General features: G+C 41.7%; 1 protein-coding gene across 1 annotated transcript; it reads right to left on the bottom strand.

Annotated features, from left to right (window-relative positions):
* Nucleotides 1–995: 995 nt before the first annotated feature.
* On the bottom strand, nucleotides 996–18,208 carry rad9b (RAD9 checkpoint clamp component B). The gene is made up of 11 exons (XM_088618727.1): nucleotides 17,404–18,208; nucleotides 17,077–17,147; nucleotides 16,069–16,218; nucleotides 14,157–14,271; nucleotides 13,046–13,145; nucleotides 12,507–12,613; nucleotides 12,041–12,147; nucleotides 9,729–9,793; nucleotides 8,753–8,881; nucleotides 6,354–6,588; nucleotides 996–2,375 (listed from the first exon to the last, which is right to left on the bottom strand). The coding sequence occupies exons 1-11, from the start codon at nucleotides 17,435–17,437 to the stop codon at nucleotides 2,277–2,279; spliced, it is 1,212 nt and encodes a 403-aa protein (XP_088474853.1). The 5' UTR covers nucleotides 17,438–18,208; the 3' UTR covers nucleotides 996–2,276.
* Between the last annotated feature and the right edge of the window lie 32 nt (nucleotides 18,209–18,240).

Genomic DNA, 18,240 nt, shown 5'->3' with positions numbered 1-18,240 from the left:
TTTCAACGTGTTATGCTTGTCCCTGGGATTTTCACATCTATTAAACACAGAGCTAAAGGAAAGCTTTTTGTCCCCCTTGCTATAATAATCAGCAATAGCTGGAATGAGAGATTTACTGAATTGTTTTTGTAAGAAAAATCACTGCTCTAGATCTAGGCAGACATTGGCTACAGCATGTGTTCTCACACCTGTAATTAATTTTTAGCTGTCTCAATGTAGTGTCGTAGCTCATCAAGTTAATTACATGCAGAAAGGTGTCCCTTTTAAATGTGCTTTACAGTTTTGATCCAACTGCAAGTCAACAAATACACATTTACCACTCATGATGAGACCAGTTCATAGAAATCTAACAAGAATATAAGTAGGAAAAATAGTACAAATCACTGAAAATCTGGTGAACTACTCATGCAGTGAGATCAAGCAATTCCACCCTAACTTGGTGGTACGTTACTTCTTGACTGTTTTATAAGGTACAAAGGAACCTTTGGGGGGTATTTTTCACAAAGCGGATAACATGTGTTGACCAGGGATTGTCTATTCCGGTACTCTGGTGCAGTACTAGCTATCTGCAGCTGGGCATGCTCACTCTTTCAGCACATTAGTGACACAGAAGCACAGCCATAGTCTGACCTCCCAGTCCAGGCACTCTGCCCCCTAAACATTTTTTTTATTTTGAACACTTTGAGCCAATCCTTTGTGGTCAGCTGCTGCACATTCCTCAATTTTACTGACAGTATGTGCCAGGCAACACAAATACCTGGTTGCAGTGCCTACAGCCAGAAATCTTTCAGTAACAGCTGGGTACTTTAATGCAGTGCTGTGTATTAAAACTGCCTGCATTCTAAGCCTTTAGCTCTGCGTAAAAGTCATGCAGAACATGGGGCCGGTATTAAAATGTTCTCCTTTCAAATACCTGAAGGTTACAGCAGCATGAAGCCTCGAAACACGTCACACTTGAAGGAAAAGGTCAGTGAGAGACAACCGCAAAATGCTAGTGACGATTTCAAGACTTTATGTAAGTTCTACACAAGGGTTGAACTGACAGAACCTACAGAATTTCTCTTGCAATTGTGAACTACCTTGGGTGTAAGTCTTCTGAAACACACAAAGTACTGTGTTCAAGCAAACACTTCTGTCGGTGGGCTGAACCATTCATTTAGCTGAACCTTCATGAATTTGCCACAATTTTTAAGAGTCATCGGATAATGCTCATATTCAAAATTTATTTTAACTGATAAATTATTTTTTTAAATTGCATGCTGTTGGTACAACAGAAGTAACAGAAACAACAACATAAACAACACTATTAATTGAGAAAATTGGAAGACGTTTTCACAGGCAACAGCTCCTTTCTGCAGATGGTTGCCATTTTGGCCATGTTGTTAACACAAAAGTGAGAAATCATCGTGGTCTAGACTATCGCTTCAGAGGTTAGAAACTGGATTTGGTTGGAAACAGGCAATTATGACTCTGTCTAAGAATTAATTACAATGTCTGCCAATATACTCACCTAATGGTGTGGTGCTTAATTACAGAGCTATGTATAGAGAGCTTGTTTCTATCCCCGGAGGGACCAGGCCAAGAAAGTGATATATATATATAAAAGTACACTGCAGACAATGTTTGTCAATAGCAACTAGTGTTTGTGCCAATAGTTCTTGTCAAGATGTTTAACAAGGGGATTATTTTAGTGCAATCACTTGTGTCTCTTACACATTTAGCTTTGCCGCCAAGAATGTTTACAAGTCACTGACCTGGAAACTACCAGCTTTCGTACAACAAAGCACAGTCTTGGTTTCATTAACACTGAACCATTTGTGCGGAACTTTTCAAAAGGAAAGCCATTTCTGCCCAAGACTGTAACTGTAACTGAGCCTCTCTGGGAACTAGTGTGCTCTATTTTATAATGCCAGCCAATAAAAACAGTAACAAAAATCTCCAGCACTACTGGTTTCGGAAAACTCCAGCCGAGACCCACAGAGTTTTCCAAAAGATTTCCTAGCACATCATAGTTTAAATTTGTCAGAAATGTCAGCCTTTGTCTTCTGGCCCAGAACTGGATTTGCAGACACAGCTTTCAGCAAAAAGAAGAGTGTTGTGACTTAAATCTGAAAGACCCTTCCCAGCCTGACCAGTAATGTACCAGCAGCCCACCAAAAACCCAATGCATCAACAAGATGCGAGATGTACAGTCCTGTGTCACTCAGCCAGTGTGGACTGCTTGAGGCGCGCGTGCTGTCAGGATGGACAGGGGGCTGGGTCTTGTCCTCTGCTGGCTATTCCTCGTGGTCACTGGCGTACACCAGAGGAGGTGGCTCTGCCGCGGAGGTCTCCTTCGGTTGACTCAACAGCGCCCCGAAGAGCAGGGAGGAGAACTGCAGCATAAAACAGCACCGGCGTTAACAAGCACAGACTCAACACGGGGAAACAGGAAACGTCACACTCTGCTTTTCTTCATCTTATCTTTCACTTTATTCACAATGTATGTACTTTTAGCATCATTTAGAGTTTCCCTTTTTATAGTTTTCCCTCTTGTTTTCCGAGACATTTTACTGGTTCCATAAAACCAAAGCAACTTTAAGAAAAGATGCACAAAAAATTGTGCAAGATTTTTTTCATTCTTAATATTTTTGGAATTTAAATCAACTTATACATATGAACTCTTATTACCTTGCATTATTATGACTTTATTAAGGTAAGCAACAAGGAAATATGGAAAAACTGCAGAAGATAAAGGTTAAAATCTATTATCAGTGTGGTGACAAGCAGTTTTTTCTTTCTGAAAGCTGTTAAGAAAAAAGGGAGAGGACCTGTTTTTTGCTTTGAGACATTTTCCCTGTTTTTATTTTTCATCCTTGAAAATTATCTGTGGGAAACACTAAGTCAATATTACTATATGCCCTCAACAGAAGTCCAAAAGTGCAGAACAGAATGAGTGGGGAAAATAGGGTCAGAGGTCAGCAAGAGATGTTATCTATTACAGCACGTGGGTAATTGGCAGCTACAGTTCAGTTCTGTCACACTGGGACTGAGGTTTAAACAGCACAGCCTAGCCAGCACTCACTGATAATCTAAGAAAACCTGCATCAGCTACCTTGAGAAATGTTCGATTTCAAGGTCAATTAAACCAACATTAAGCTTTGGTTCCTAAGCACTGTTTTTATCCTTTGATCTTCAGGAAAAAAAAAATTTAAAACTGAGAGCTACTATCCAAATATTTAATAGTCACATTTAGGAATAGTTTGTATCTGCACATAGAATTCTGGAGTCTAAAATAGAATACAAGTCAAAACACCTCGAGAAATATATAAAAGAAGGCAAAGGAAAGAAAACCGAACCCCAACAGATAGTGAAGTGCACTGAGGCTGTGGGGAAGGGACAGAGATACAGAACGAGCACAATGCTAGATTAGTGCTGTAATCCATACCCTATCTAAACACGTATCACCTCCCAAAGCAGAAAGTGTACCTGTAACACCTTCAACATGCCAAAAGACCTTGGGCAGAAATTCCAGGATGGAGGAAAGTGAGAAATTGAAAACAGAACTGCACTGCAAAGAATACCATTCAAGATCATGATGTAAGATACTGTACACTGTGTTCCTGGCTAAACGCTTAATCACAGCCTTAGATCACACAGTGCTGCTTTATGTGTATCTCACAGGATTATGTCCAACAGCAAGTTTACAAAAACCTGTAGGCTAAAATATGCAGATGTTCTAAAAAAATAAAACTAGATTACGGTGAGTATTCTGATGACTCATTTGAGATTAAGGATTAACAAGGAGTATCAAGGAATATTTGGCAACAGGAGATTAAATTGGTAAAGATTTCGTTTATAAAACCCTGCCTTTTCTGCAGCACGTTCTGGAGGGTTGGGGGATTTGTGTGCTCATTTTGATATGCTGAAGCTCTGTGACTGAAAAAATATGGGAAGGCTCCCTTCACAAAAACACCTGAATGAAACTGTTTGGTGCCAGGAAAGTGCTGGAGATGCACTCCTGAAAACCTTGTTGCAGGTGCTGTGTTGCAGGAACTTCTCTTCTGGCTTTGTCTTGTATTGATGTTTAATAATATCCAGAATATTGAGTAGCCCAGTCTGCTGTCTCACTCCTGCTCTTGTGGCCAGGCTTCTTTTTTAAAGTTCCTATCTGCCTGTGAAATGAACTAACATGCAAAAGTGCTCATTACTGGTGCTGGAGGTAGTCAGCACAGGTTTGGAAGGTGACGTTATCGGAGAAGATGCCGTCTCGAGTTGTTGCTGTCCTACCGTTTTTCCCTGCTCTGTGACTCATTCCTAATTTTTCCCCAGGCACCCAGCTGTTTACAGCTCTGAACAATCAGCGAGACAAAAGGGCGCAGAAAGGAAGAGGCAATTAACTCACGGAGGACACTAGTCATGTTAAAATAGACTCCAGCTGAGGCAAACAGGAAGGCAGGTGCTCTCGGGGACACTGGTTCACACTCCACCTGGTGCTCTTCGACTGAGAAGGCAGCTGACACGAGCGCTTCTTGACTTGCCTCAGGAAGCTGCCACTCTTGACAAGTAGTTGTAAACATCAGAGAGGGCAATTATGAGGTAGCTAAGGTTCATACTGTATGTGTGAAGTGTGTGGTAGATCTGATCCGCTGTCTCTGGTACCTCTGGTAACACTCATCTCCCCCTCTACACTCTGCATCGGCACATCGGTCTCACTGATCTGAGTCACGGCATCAGTGTAACATGTCTGGGACGTGGGCAGGCCAGGTGCTTGGAGACGTCAGAGAAGAGAGTTGTCTGCGGTGTGGATTTATGCTCATGGGTATTTTACTGTATGTTTCCTTTCAGCTACAAAGACACAATGTGTGGGTGTCTCTCAAGACACTTCAATCAACTCTTTTGCATTTGCATAAAAACTCAAACTTCAGTGTCAATGCAACCCTAAACCGGCCTGCCAGTGAGCAGACGTCTCATATTTAATGCAAATTTAAATAGAGAGTGACACTGAAACAAGTCATTTTCATCACAGTGCTTATTATTCATTAGATCGCCGGTTTTATCTATCTTAGTACTGAAGCCGACAGAAGAACAAATTACAATTTTCTCCTCGACGCGCATATAAAAATTGATCTTGGAGTGAAGGGACATTCCGTTTTCTAAATGTGTGTGCCTTATGACAACTTGAAAATAAAACAATCAATATTAAATCATCTCCAGTCTATAGATATACTACTCGGAATATATCCAGAAGGAGAAGTTTAGCAAACTCTATATATTCTTTGACTTCTACAGTATATATTTTATATTGACCTTCCATTTACAGAATTTTGTTATGCCTTAAATTTGGGGAATAAATCCTGTATCCTCTACAACCAAAAATACAGCTGAAAAAACACAAAATAATTTGATTTGCGAATCCTGGCTTCTTCACTTCTACTGAAGACTATGTGACGGCAACACACAAATATTAACCACGATACGAGCCCTGGAATATGAGCGAGGAGGGAAAACTGCTTCTGAAGGCAAACCCATAGGACTGGGCCTGGCAGTTAACTCTAAGGTCTCCAAGCCGTCCCACACCCTGTGTGAGGAGCACGACAGGCCTCTGCAACTGGTGCAGTCTGTTCCCTCTCCTGTCCTGCACGGTTATTACTGCTCCCTTCCAATCTTTGAAATTTACAACCCCTTGGTTGTTGTTTTTCATACAACGGAACAAAACTATTTTTGACGAGGCTCGTGTCGCATTGGGAATTTCAATGAGTAAATAGGGGCAGCGTGGTGTCGAAGCGGGTTAGCACTGCTGCCTCACACCACGGGGGCCCTGGGTTCAATTCAATTCCTGGGGTGCTGTCTGTGCGGGGTTTGTATATCCCCCCCGTGTTCACGAGGGCTTTCGCCAGGCGCTCCGGTTTCCTCCCCCCAGTCCAGAAACACACCTGTATGTTAACTGACTTGGCCCTGGTCTGAATGTGTGTGTCTGTGTTTGTGCCTGCCTGCCCTGTGATGGACTGGCGTTTCGTCCAGGGGGGATCCTGCCTTGCACCTGTCGCTGGCAGGAGTAGACTCTGGATCCTCCATAACCCTGAAGCGGGAGACGCAGTTAGAAAATGAGTGGATGATTAAATATATGCAGGACATATTTAATTGTGCAATGCAATACATCACTATGTATAAAGTGCATTTCTGTGTATGTGGGGGGCTTCCCAGCCAACCACGGCTTTCAGGCGCGTCCCATCAGTGCCAGCTGTTTTTCTCTCCTACTCCAAGGACACATTGTCCCCCTGGATCCCCCCGGATTCAACATGGACCTTCCCGCGGCCAGAAACTACGTGGCAGCAGCAGAATGGAAGGCCGAGCAGGTGGCAGATTCTCACCTTGGCGGCGGCCGAATCCTCCTGTATCTCTGGGGCACCTTCTCCGCGGCCGGCCAGGTCTCTCGGCCACACCCTCCCGGTCGGGACGGGGCTGCCCTGGCTCGAGGGGACCAGCTCGGGCTCGTTCCCCGGCGGAGCAGGGGCCGGCGCGCTTGTGTCCACCGCCACCAGGCCCTGGCCAGCGGTGGTGCCCACCCAGCCGCCCTGCCCCTCTGCAGCAGGGGGGTCACAACAGCTGTAAAGCAATGAGATCAGTAAGGGCCCGGGCACACATGGCCTACATGGTGGCGGCGCCTCTCACTGTAAGCTGATCATTACAGTGGGATTCTGATTCAGCTTGCTGCCTTACTGAACTTTCATTCTGGCCACAACGCTGCAGGAAAGACTGCTTGGGATTACCCGGCGTTTCATTCCGACTTTTGTCTTTTTCCTGGCAGCTGGAGTGTAATCGCAAAGGTTAGGAAGCAAAGTCGAACTGAATTTTTTTGCGTTACTGAGTAACTGAGTCATTCAGATTCCTTTTGTATTTTCTAAGCTGAAATTAGATCTGAGCAACTTTATGAAAAGGAAACCTGGAAGAACATTTTGTGCAATTATGCACGCGGGCACAGGCTGTAATTGCTCTGCGAGGCTCTGTGGAAAGAGATGCACGCTCGTTTAACCAGAGGTCTGATAACCCCTGGCTTTTCATTGTTTTGTTTTAAACAAGGATAGAATCTTCTGGGCTGTGCCCGATACAAGGAATGCTGCCTTATCGTGTACCACTTGTCTGGACAAACAACTCAGAGTGTTCCATCTGTGTGTTTCAGGGCTGTATTTTTGCCATGAGGAACACAGCATAAAGAATTTTTAAAAAGGTAAAAGATAATCTATATTGTCTTTTGTACAAAAGCAGGGCTAAACAAAATAATGACTAATAATTTCTGAATGGTGGCATGGGAGGCAAATATTTTCCAAATCAAAATGTGTTTTGTTACTAATCTGATTTTGTTTTTTTATGTATTTACAAATCGTGTTTAGGAACTAGGACACAAGGTTGCAAAGGGAAACAGAGAGAAAGTGCATTAACATTTGATAACAGGAAGCCCCTCTTCACAAGAAGAGTTGCAGGGTGTTCGAAACAGAGCTATCCCAATGACAGCCTGTAATCTTTCAGAAAATGACTTGACGATTGCAATCAATTCTCTGCTTGAAGCCAAAGCAGTATGATGTGCCCATGGTCTCCTGTCACTTGTAAGCGTTTTGTCTCCTCACATTTATGCAGCTGCCTGGAAGTTTGGGGTTTTTTGTGTGGCAGTCTCTGTGTGCGACTCTGACGGGACATGTGAGATTCAGTGTCTGAGAGAGTGCCAGTCCAAATGTGTGTATATGTGTAAGATACTCCTCCTCTCTGGAACCACCCCAGAGCCCTGTGCTGTAGCTGGCCTAATTCCAAGACTGCATGGCTGCAATTACTTATCCTTCTGTTAAATGACACAGCCTGCTGTCACACAGCCAGACTCCACACCTGTACTATACTGAAGCTATTATTTCTGTATGTCTGCCCTTTTGTTTATATTGTTTATATCTTGTTATACAACAATGGAGAGGAAGAGAAGCCTCAGGTCCATAGTATTTAGAAAAGGAAGGGAATCATTGTGAACAATAATGACTGTGCAAGTCTTAACAATCAGTGATTATATTATCTCATAATCCACATGGCTTTATTCAGACCAGTACTGTCTGCCACAAGTTGAAGAGCATCAGAGTATTTGATGTTATGCAAGGTATTTTGAGGAGCTGACCAAAGCTTGCCTTGGCACCTGGAATTTTGATTTCTAATTTTTCGAGAACACACTTTTTTTGCTGCCCTGCTCTATAAAACACATTTTCTTTTCATTCACTGTGAGGTTTCACAATAAGCAGTCATAATACAGTTCTATTTGGATATTTTTGTTATTTGGTTTGTGTGTTTAATATGTACATATATTCTATATGGTTTGCATGTGGTCTGCTCTACCAAAACCAGTCCTCTCTTTATTATTTATCAATAAACTTTAAAAGGTTTTTTAAGGAGCAATATTCAGTGTATTTGTGTTTTCAACTTTTTAATGTAGAATATTTATTATGTGCAAATATTTTAAATCTCTCTTAAAATGTCTGTTACACAGTTGAGGCATTTGCAAGACCAAATCTGCAAAATCATACCAATAAGCTGAAACTTAGTATACACATGATCTCCCCCCCTACACCGTCATCCATTAATTTAGACATTTTCCATTGGTGGCTAGAGATCAGGAAAAAAGGACTAAATTCAGCCAATGTTTGATCCAGGAAAACCAGAAGAAGTACCCTACAGTTGGCTCTGATGGGTTAGAAACAGCTGATCACTGTACTAATAGAGATCGAGCAAGCTGTACCTGTACAAGCCTTCAGCCTGACTGTGGACTCCAGTGCTCTGGGAGCCAGTTCTGCTCCTGGCATCGGTCAGAGTTGCCAGCACCACGGTCGCCTCCAGCACCATGTCCTCAATTCTGAAGGCCACGGGTCTGCAAGGAAGGAAAGACACACAGGTCACCAACACTCCTTCCGTATGGAGCAGCTGTGGGTGCTTTTGTCATGACGTCAAGTCTGGTGAAGTTCCAGGCTCATTCGAGCTGGAGCGAGCCTCAGTAGAAATGAGAGTTGAGTCCGCCACTAGGCTGACACCGCTGCAGCAGTAAGGGAATCGGAGGGCGAGGTGAACAGTTTGGGGAGGTGCTGTCCCGGCAATGAAGACAAATTAAGAAAGGTTCTGCCCTGGTTTACTGAAGCAATGCAAGCTCTTGCCATCACTAAATTGGGCGGAGGATTGCCATATTCAGGAATTTGTTTCATATTTCATACGTGCATTGTTGTTCATTCTCAATAAAAAATAAATACACTTGAATTAGCCCGGCAATGGACTGGTGGCACCAACTTTGCCCCACACATTGGGAATCCCAGGCATAGCTGGCCAATGCAATAGCTCAGAAAGCTCTGGAACGCAGTGCAAAATCTGCATTCCTTAAGGACTGATTACTGTAAAACCCTTTTGAAGGGCTGTTCTAATTCCTGTGAAATTCTACACTGTCTCTGTATTCACTATCTCTGACTTTAGACACGGCCTCATATGCAGACTCAGTGACTTGTACAAAGCACACAAGACTCGGCAAGGTCCTTCAGAGTGACACGCTGCCAGCCTGTGCCCACACTGGGAACTGATAAGGCAGAAACAGGCTCTACCGCAAAGCTGGCACACCCAGGACACACTAGTGGAGGTCTGACAGTATAGCCCACTGTGTGGTGGTGGAAGTGCACTTATGTTTTTCTACTTCCTTCATAGCTATAACTCAAGAAGACTATGCAGTGCCCTACTTTCCCGATGTTCCAAAGTGGATGGACACGGATAAGGCATGGGACTCTGCAAATGCCAGCAAGCCCTAGAAAAACAGAGACATGTCATTATTACAGCACAGGGAAGGGGCAGAAAGAGAGAAAGACCAACAGGATACATTTGCTCTCCAAAATCCAAGTTAATTTCGGAGTATCGAGGCTTTGGTTCCCCCAAAAAAATCACTTTAGGAAATACGGTCTTGCAGAAAATATGAAAATATTGTAGTTCGCTCCTTTAAATACTTCAGAGCTTATTAGTAAGATTAATATGGTTTAAAACTATTCCGGAACAGCTTGGTTTTGGTAGAGATGGATCTATTTGGAAAACAAATATTGTGCTTTAGCCTACTGAAAGTTGATCATAATAATAGTGTGGAGTAGTGGTAAGAGCTCAAGAGTTCAAACTGGAGAGTGCTGGGTTCATAGGTAAGTACATGTCAGTAAAGTAGTGTACCCAGACTGGTCCAGCATGCCTGGGGATATAAAGAGGAAACAAAAGTATATGTAAGACAATTTGTAATATAAACCTCTGTAGGTTACTGTGGATAAACGTATCAGTGTCAATTTAAATTCTAAAGACTGGATTATGCTGTTACATGGAGTGGCACAAAAGAGAAGCATCTGGGTGCTATTAGCAAAGAATTACACAGTGTTGATGTAAGTCTCAGAGAATATCATTAAGAGCTGGCATTGACACAAAAAGAAAATTCATTCTAATTCATTCCTTCGATTCCTTCATGAGCCTGCTCTGATCTGTTCTGTTCTCGTTTCCTGGGCCTGAGCTCAGAAAGCCGTTGATTGGCCTTGCATGGTGTCATGGTATGGTGAGTGCACACGAAGAGCCCAGCCTTGTGCAATGTGCCATGGCTACTCTTCAGACTTAAAAGTATTGGCAGTGTGTAGCCCTTTACAGGCCCTGTAACTCACTCTGACAGCTGAGTTATATAAAGGCAGCTTGCCTGACAGTATCTTAGCTGCCTCCCACTCCAGTCATTTTAATCTATGGGTTGTGCAAAGTGAGCTTTTTCCAGTCTACATAACACCTATTCTGTGGAATGAACGTGCTGTCCTAGTACACTCTGTATTGTCAGGTCATGCAAACTGATGCAAACTGTTTAACTGGAAGTCATTAAGAATTAAGATCTGAGTAACAAAGTTTTTTAACTTTAAAAAACAGAATAATATAAAAAGATAACAGCTATAAAATATAGAATCCCCAATTATTTTTTCTGCTTTCTCCCTACCCATGTGGATTTTCCAGTTTCTCTCTGGCTGCTCGGCCCATGATTCATTGCTTCTTCCAGGATGACTAAAGTGTCAGTACCACAAGGCCTAGGCCTTGTGCCACTCGTCCATCATTTTGGTGGAGCCACTTGGCCCAAATAACACCCTAACGTTAATTTGAAATAAGAATCTGTTTAGATAAAAACTCACTTAGCAAAAAGTTTGGAATTAACGGGACTAAAATTAAGAGAAGTTTTGTGTCAGGCTTCGCAGTGCTTCTGCAAAGACCTTGGGTGGAAGATTGTGGTCAGTTCTGGCTACCATACCACAAAAAATATCAAATTAGAAAAAAAAGAATGACTCCAGTACACATATGGACTGGTTAATGGATCTAAATCTCTGCAGTCTAGAAACAATAACACTCACAGAGGAGTTGTTTTTCCTTTATGTTATTGTAGACCTTATCTGTTCTAGCTTGTTTGTTGTCATTGTGTGATTTGCACAGTATGTTTTATACAGTTGACTTAATATTCTTCGTGTACGTTTGACATGTTTTTGTACTCGATTAGAAATAAGAAATCAAAATAAATCTTAAAAAAGCAAAACCAGGACACAGGATCGCAAACGGAAACTGAAACGGAAGGCATTTAGAAGGGTGGAAATGACCCATCCCATCCAGGTGTTTAAAACACAAAGTCTTCAAGAAGCAGATGGATGGAATTTAAGTTTGACTCAGTTGCTTAGCTGCCACATGAGCAAGATGGGCCCAATTGTATGCGGCCTTCTGTCCTTACCTACTAACTTGTTAATTACACCATGGGAACATTCAGACCATCCTTTCACAGCTGAGATTTCAACATTCCCAGAAATGAGGGGTTAACAAAAAGTTCAGCCCCACAGCTCTTTAATACAGCTTCTTGTTGGGCTTGAGGCCGTTTGCTACATGATAGGACACAGCTTGTACTGAACACTCAGGTCTAGTTCCACGAATAAACCCCAGTAAAAACCCCACACCACCGTGCAAATCATTTGACTTGACAGCTGGCAGCCATGCCAAAATATCGTCTCACCCTCAGCTCCTTCAGGCAAAAGGTTATTTCTGAGTCCATGCTGACCTGGAAGTAGTCAAACTCATCTGGGTGAAGAGACACTTCGGTGTGCATCACCTTGAGTCTGTCTGCAGCCCAAAGAAAACACCCGACACTAGTCTGTACAGCTAAAGAAAGACTCCTACACAGATCTTTCAAACTTTTATATCACTCAAAGAAAACGATGCTTTTAAACTTGTCTAGAATACACAATATGAAAATCAGGAGTTTTAAAAATTGGATAATACTTCGTATTATAGACATGTATTACACTGTCCTTTCTTTCTTTTAGCAATTTAAATGGTTTTCCTTATTCATACGGTGTCTTAAAGTGATATGGATGAGACACTATCAAGACCATAACTTAAGAGTGAAGCACAGACAAGCCCGTGATCAAAAGCTCTACTGAATTTCCTGGTTTGAAAAGAAGATTCAGGGAGATTCTCACCCATCTCCTCTTCATAGTAATTTTTGACGTTCACCTTCTCGGCAGTCACCGTCAAAGTAATTTCTTCTTGAGAAACTGGAAAATGCGTCACAATGCCACCCAGAAGTCTAATGAAATCAGTAAGGACAGAGGCTTGGGTCAGCTTTTTATGTAGCTGTAACTCGGTGAACTGGTAACACTGTCATTTGTGTCTGTTTACACACAGCTTTTGTTTCACATTTTATTCTGAAACTCACTGAGGGATGGAAGCTGTCAATTAAAAGTGATATTCAAATACTGTATAACCACCCTTCAAATACTTAGAGCTTAAAATACGGAGGAGCCTATTAAGAAGTTGTTATTTGCAAAATTGGGTTGCCTGCCTTCACCCATCTGTACATCTGAGAATTTCTGTAAATATTTATTTTTTATTTACATTTAATTATGTAAATCTTAAATGATGGCTCTATAAAAATATTGTGCATACACACTCCGTATAAAGACTTGATTTAGCCCTTGCTTCTCCCTGTGCAGACGGAAGACAGGTGTTTAATTTGTACCTGGACTGTGCCTTCAGCACATTCGGACAGAGATGCGTGGGAAACACAGCCTGAAGAGACTCGCACTCCTGGTAACCCAGATTGTAAGTTTTGGTAATACCTGCAACACAATTCATAAGCATGCAAAGTTATTGAGTCTGCAAATGGTAAACTGCATAGCAGCCAGATGGGACTTTCCAAATGTATGTTAATAGTATAGTAAACCTTAAATGGGCTCAGGTTGCAAATGGCTCTATTCTGAGAACAGTGTGGCCCAGCAGTCAGCTTTGACTGGAATAGCCTAAGTGTCTTTGGACAGTGGGAGGAAACTGGACCACCTGGAGGAAACCACCATGAACACAGGAAGAACAGCATCCCATGTCTAGAACTGAACCCAGGGTCCCAGTGCTGCAAGGCAGCAATGCAAACTAATGCACCACTGTGCCGCCCTATAGCCTAATGGATGATGGGGTATCTGCAGTGTTGAGCTTGTCGTCATCTCTGGTATGCTAGATGCTAGACAGCTAACAGTACCCCCTGTGGTTTGCTGGGAGCCTGTGAGAGCATCACTATGAACAGAACGCTGCTCTGGGATGCAAGGAGCTCAGGATGAGGAGTCTTCAATGTGACAAGAAATGGCAAATGGTTTGACAGGACATGTTTTAATTAACATACATGTTCCCAAAAAGATTAATAATCAGAAATTCAAAATCTGGGATTACAAAAAAAAAAACTTATAATCTTAAGGGGTGGGGATATCCAAAAATAAATGTGTTTCTTCCCAAGTAATAGGCATTTGTTCTTCCCTATCTACACTGTTTTTATTTTGTTTAATATAAGGCCAACAGAGAAAACACCACAACAAATGAAACTGTGTGATGTAAATACAATTACAGCAAAGGACACACTGCCCCCTAATGTTTGTATCTTAAAATAAAATAAAATAAAATAAAATAAAAACATCTAGGATGTTTTTAGGGATTTTGGCCCCTATAAAGTTTATTTTATAGTTTATATAAAAAGTCTTGAATCCACATTGCTATTTGGTAGAACCCATAGTTTTTGTGGGAAATAGGAACTCACATCAGAGATTCTATTCTGACTTTCTCTTCTGTTTACAAACTCCACCTACCATGCTTGCAGAAAAACTGGAACATCACTCGGGTGCCAGGACAGTTAATGGAAATGTTGCACCTCTCCACATTTCTTTCGATGGTGGCCAAGCACCGGAAGATAGGCAGTACTGTCTGAAATGAAAGAAAACCAGCTGGCCTTCACAAGACATAGCACTGCACTGGACAGTCTGCAGTCTCACACATACTAGATGTGTCAATGGGTGCTGATGTACATCTTTATGTACTAAGGATATCTACTAAAGAAGTCTGATAAATGTTAATTATGAAGTCCTTTTCTTGATATCAAATTTTGTAATGTTTTATATAGATGAATTGGCAATACAATAATGGGAATATTATCAGTATGACCCTTTTATAATTCAAAATTATGAAAGGAGAACATCGTGTATACCTTTGAAAAGTAGGGTCAGTAGGATATACTGTATACAATAGCAACTCAATGCAATTATAGCAATCTAACAGAGATTCCCTGTGATATGAGACTGAAAATATATTTTAAAGAGATGAGTGACTGAAGTCAGACTGAGTAGATGACTGAATGCTTTATGTTTTTGTATGAAACGGTGCATAAAACCAGCTATTTATTTTGCAGTTAAGTTAAAACAATATCACCTACACAAGCATTGTAGCTTGTTTTAAAAAAAAGTGTTGTATATAAGTCTTACACCAAAAGAAAATCATAGTGTTTGTGTTACTGAATATTTGAGTTCTGCGTTTCACACTTCAAGCCCCACTGTAAAGACTTATAAATGTTTACAAAATGTTTGAAAACAATGTTTGCTGTGTTGCAAACAAAATATTTTTCCCACTTCTTCCAGATTTTCTAAAAAACACGTTTGCATGCCTGCACAAAGAAGAGCCCAGTGCAAGAATAATTAGTGAATCAGTCTTTCTCCTAGCCCTCCTGACCCCTGCTGCAGCCCATCATATATCTACTATTTATTTAACAATTCAGAGCTGCCTGGTCACCAACTGTCCATGTTCAGACTGAACCTGATCTGTTCAGATTCACTGACTGTTAACCTGGAGATCAAACAAGCCTTTTTGTACACATCTTGTCAATTTTCTTTTTCTTTTTAAACTTTTTTATTCAACAACGACCAAGACATCATGACATCATGCTGTGGCAGCCTGAGCCCACTCTGAGAGCAGGACCTCCTCTTTCAGAGCAGCACCATCACCTGTGGCTCTCTGCTGAAACTGGCTTCACCTATACAGTATGTGTCGTAATGTCTTCCTGTCTTTTGCAAGGGGACCTCAAAGACAGATTTCATGTTTTTAGGTTTTGAACTCTCCACTCGCTTTCCCAGCATCCCTATCTCTGTGCTGGTAAAGACTTATTTTCATCTGCTTTGTATCTGCAATGATATTTTTAACAAAAGGCACACATTTCTTATGATGATAATAATATTCATTCACAACTCCCCATCATTTAAAATGATGTGTAGTCTGCAGCTCTGTGGCTCTCAGTCCTGCCTAACAGCCTTGGCATTTAAACCCTGGAAACTTTTAATTGACCCTTTCATTTACTTTTATTTTCAGTCTATTTTTACTGCCCACGTGCATTATGGACAACAAGTGATCCATGGTCTACTGAAGACTCAGTAATATCATCCCACAGCTTTACAGGAGTCTGCCTGGACGTCATATTTATACATTTTTTCCAACTGCATTTGAAGGAAGACAAGATCTATCAAGATCAACCCCGTGACTGAGTCAGTGGAAGAAGCGGTCCAGCCACTGTGGCAGAAGATACCCCGTCTACCTGCAGGGGTCGGCTGGATTAAAGATCCTTTTAGTGCTCACGTATTAGAAACTCGATTAGCCAGACGGGATCAATGGCCTGCTTTCGTTTGCAACCTGCCCTCTGTCTGCGGGGCTTGCGAAGGTTCTGTGTGCTGTCTGTACCTTTGTGCTCAGTTTGCACTTCAGAAATGGCTTCTCATCTTTTGCGGCCGACAGAGTCTGCGCTCCGCGGCTGTAGTGCTGGAAGAAGAGAGGGGAAAACAGGAAACAGCCGTACGCGGAGTGGGAGGAATTCACTGACCTCACCGCCAGCTGCAGGGAAGAGAAGGAAGACAGAGCTGAAGGCAGGGGCGCTCCATATTGAATACAGAAACCTCCACACTGAAACGCACTTTGTTCACGTCGGGACAAATGCATTCAATGTTGAATAAAATGGATTCATTAAAAAAAAAATTGAATTCTAGCGTAAAATGGGCCTGCTGTTTCCAATAGATTTGAGAACTTTTGACAAATATGAGGAATCAGGTTAACGAATATAGATCAAAATACAGGCAATGGTTCCTTAAAGTTCCCTTCTAGAACCTACTGTATCAGTACTTTTCTGATTTAACTCAGAGTACAGACCACCTGTGCATTGAAGAGCAGGTCTCATTTTTACAGTAGGTAAACGATAAACAAATGAGCATTAAACACAGTGCTGAATTAATTATAATGTTAAATTATAACTATAAGGTAATAATGTTGAAGTCAGATTTACAGTTCAACTTTCAAAATGAATTAGTTCCACTAAAGTGGTTTACAATGTATGTGGCCATTTAAAGGCACCTTAAATCTGCTACACATTTTAGGAGAACTGATTGCAAGTAGGAAACGTGAAATATATATCATATATACTATATAACAGAGGTATCCCTGTGAGCCCAAGAACACAACACTGAGTTTCAGTATTAGCTGTCAAAAAGCCCTAATGATACACATGGCTGATAACCCACACTACACACGTCTGCAATTCGGTAGATTTGGACAAAACCATCTCTGGCGCTGCAGAGGTGACCGGTGAGCTTTCTCTGAAAGATGAGCTACAAGACCAGAGGCCGGAAACACTCAATAGTATTTTTTTTAATTCTGGGGAATGGTCCAGACTCGGGTCACTGTGACAGCACTACTTACTCCTTTTTCCAACGGGTCCAGCCACAGTTCCTCACCAATCCGGGCAAGGGCATGAATTGTTTTCCCAAAGACTGCCAACAGAAAAGCACGGGGTTATACAGTATATACACCCATGAAGAAAAGATGTCAGGGAGACATAACGACAGATTGATTAATTATAGGTTATTTTGCGAAATAATTATAGCTTTTTATATTTACTTTTACCTGAATGAATGACTTAATCAGGCCCAATTAGCCCAATCTACCGCAAGCTACTGTACAATCACAGCCAAATGATAACTGAATAACCGTAATTTCTCAAGTATGACAGAACTCCTTCATAATTACCTTTCACGTTGCCTCCTGCTATTACACACTTCATTATGTCTCTAGGGTACCGTAATGGGTTTGAAAAAAAGGGTTTAACTTTCAGTGTCAAAGCTCGGCAAATTTACTGCGTCGAGAGTCCCGTGTGTGTTTCTGGAAAGATCGTGACGTGATGGTTACTATATCGGGAGTTTACCTGTGGTTTAGTCTATATTTATCTATATAATAGTACAATACCTCAAAGTAACATAAGGAACTCGTGAGGAATATAAACAGATAATTAAACCGCGGTGAGGTAGCCGGGCGTTAGGAGTCCGACTCTGATGGCGGGCCGGTTGTCTCCTGTAGTCCCCCGGATAGCCACTGGATCACCCCAGTATCAGGAACGGGATGTATTCATGAGAAGTTTTGAAATATCAAAAACAAAACATCCATAATCTTTATATGGTGGTATATTTCGGGGACAAGCATGATATTTTGCTTACCCCTCGCAGCACCTTTTGTAAGAGAAATCGTCTTTTAGGACGGAAACTATAAGAAAAACTAATGAGACGTTTGACATGCTGTCGCCTGTCGTTTTGGTGGGTTTTTCTTTTGGGGTTAACGAAATGCAATTTGCAGATTCGCCCACTGTTCGGACAAACGATTGTGCCACTTTTGTAAACATATTCCATCTAGAGATGTCCGCGTTTCCCCCTTATTACAATTCGGGTTCCTTTGCTTTTGTGGGGTTCACTTTTACTGTTGTGTAAAGCAAGAATATTAATTATACAGAACATCCTGACTCTTCGTTTTTTTATTTATTCTGTTATTCCTGTTGATGTCCCTTATCTTAGTGCTTCCTTTCTGCCATGACCC

Source organism: Lepisosteus platostomus, chromosome 24 (genome assembly GCF_059453375.1).
Source record: "Lepisosteus platostomus isolate fLepPlt1 chromosome 24, fLepPlt1.hap1, whole genome shotgun sequence".
In the NCBI taxonomy this organism is placed as follows: Eukaryota; Metazoa; Chordata; class Actinopteri; order Semionotiformes; family Lepisosteidae; genus Lepisosteus; species Lepisosteus platostomus.
The sequence above is the reverse complement of the archived record's forward strand: the minus strand, read 5'-3'. Positions and strand labels throughout refer to the sequence as shown.

Excerpts from the sequence above, each read along its gene's own strand:
- rad9b (XM_088618727.1), bottom strand. The coding sequence starts at position 17,437 with ATGAAGTGTGTAATAGCAGGAGGCAACGTGAAAG. Across the intron at positions 12,148-12,506 it reads TTACTATGAAGAGGAGATGG|ACAGACTCAAGGTGATGCAC; the intron begins GTGAGAATCTCC and ends TTTGGGCTGCAG. Across the intron at positions 2,376-6,353 it reads AGGATTCGGCCGCCGCCAAG|TTCTCCTCCCTGCTCTTCGG; the intron begins GTGAGAATCTGC and ends TTTATGCTGCAG.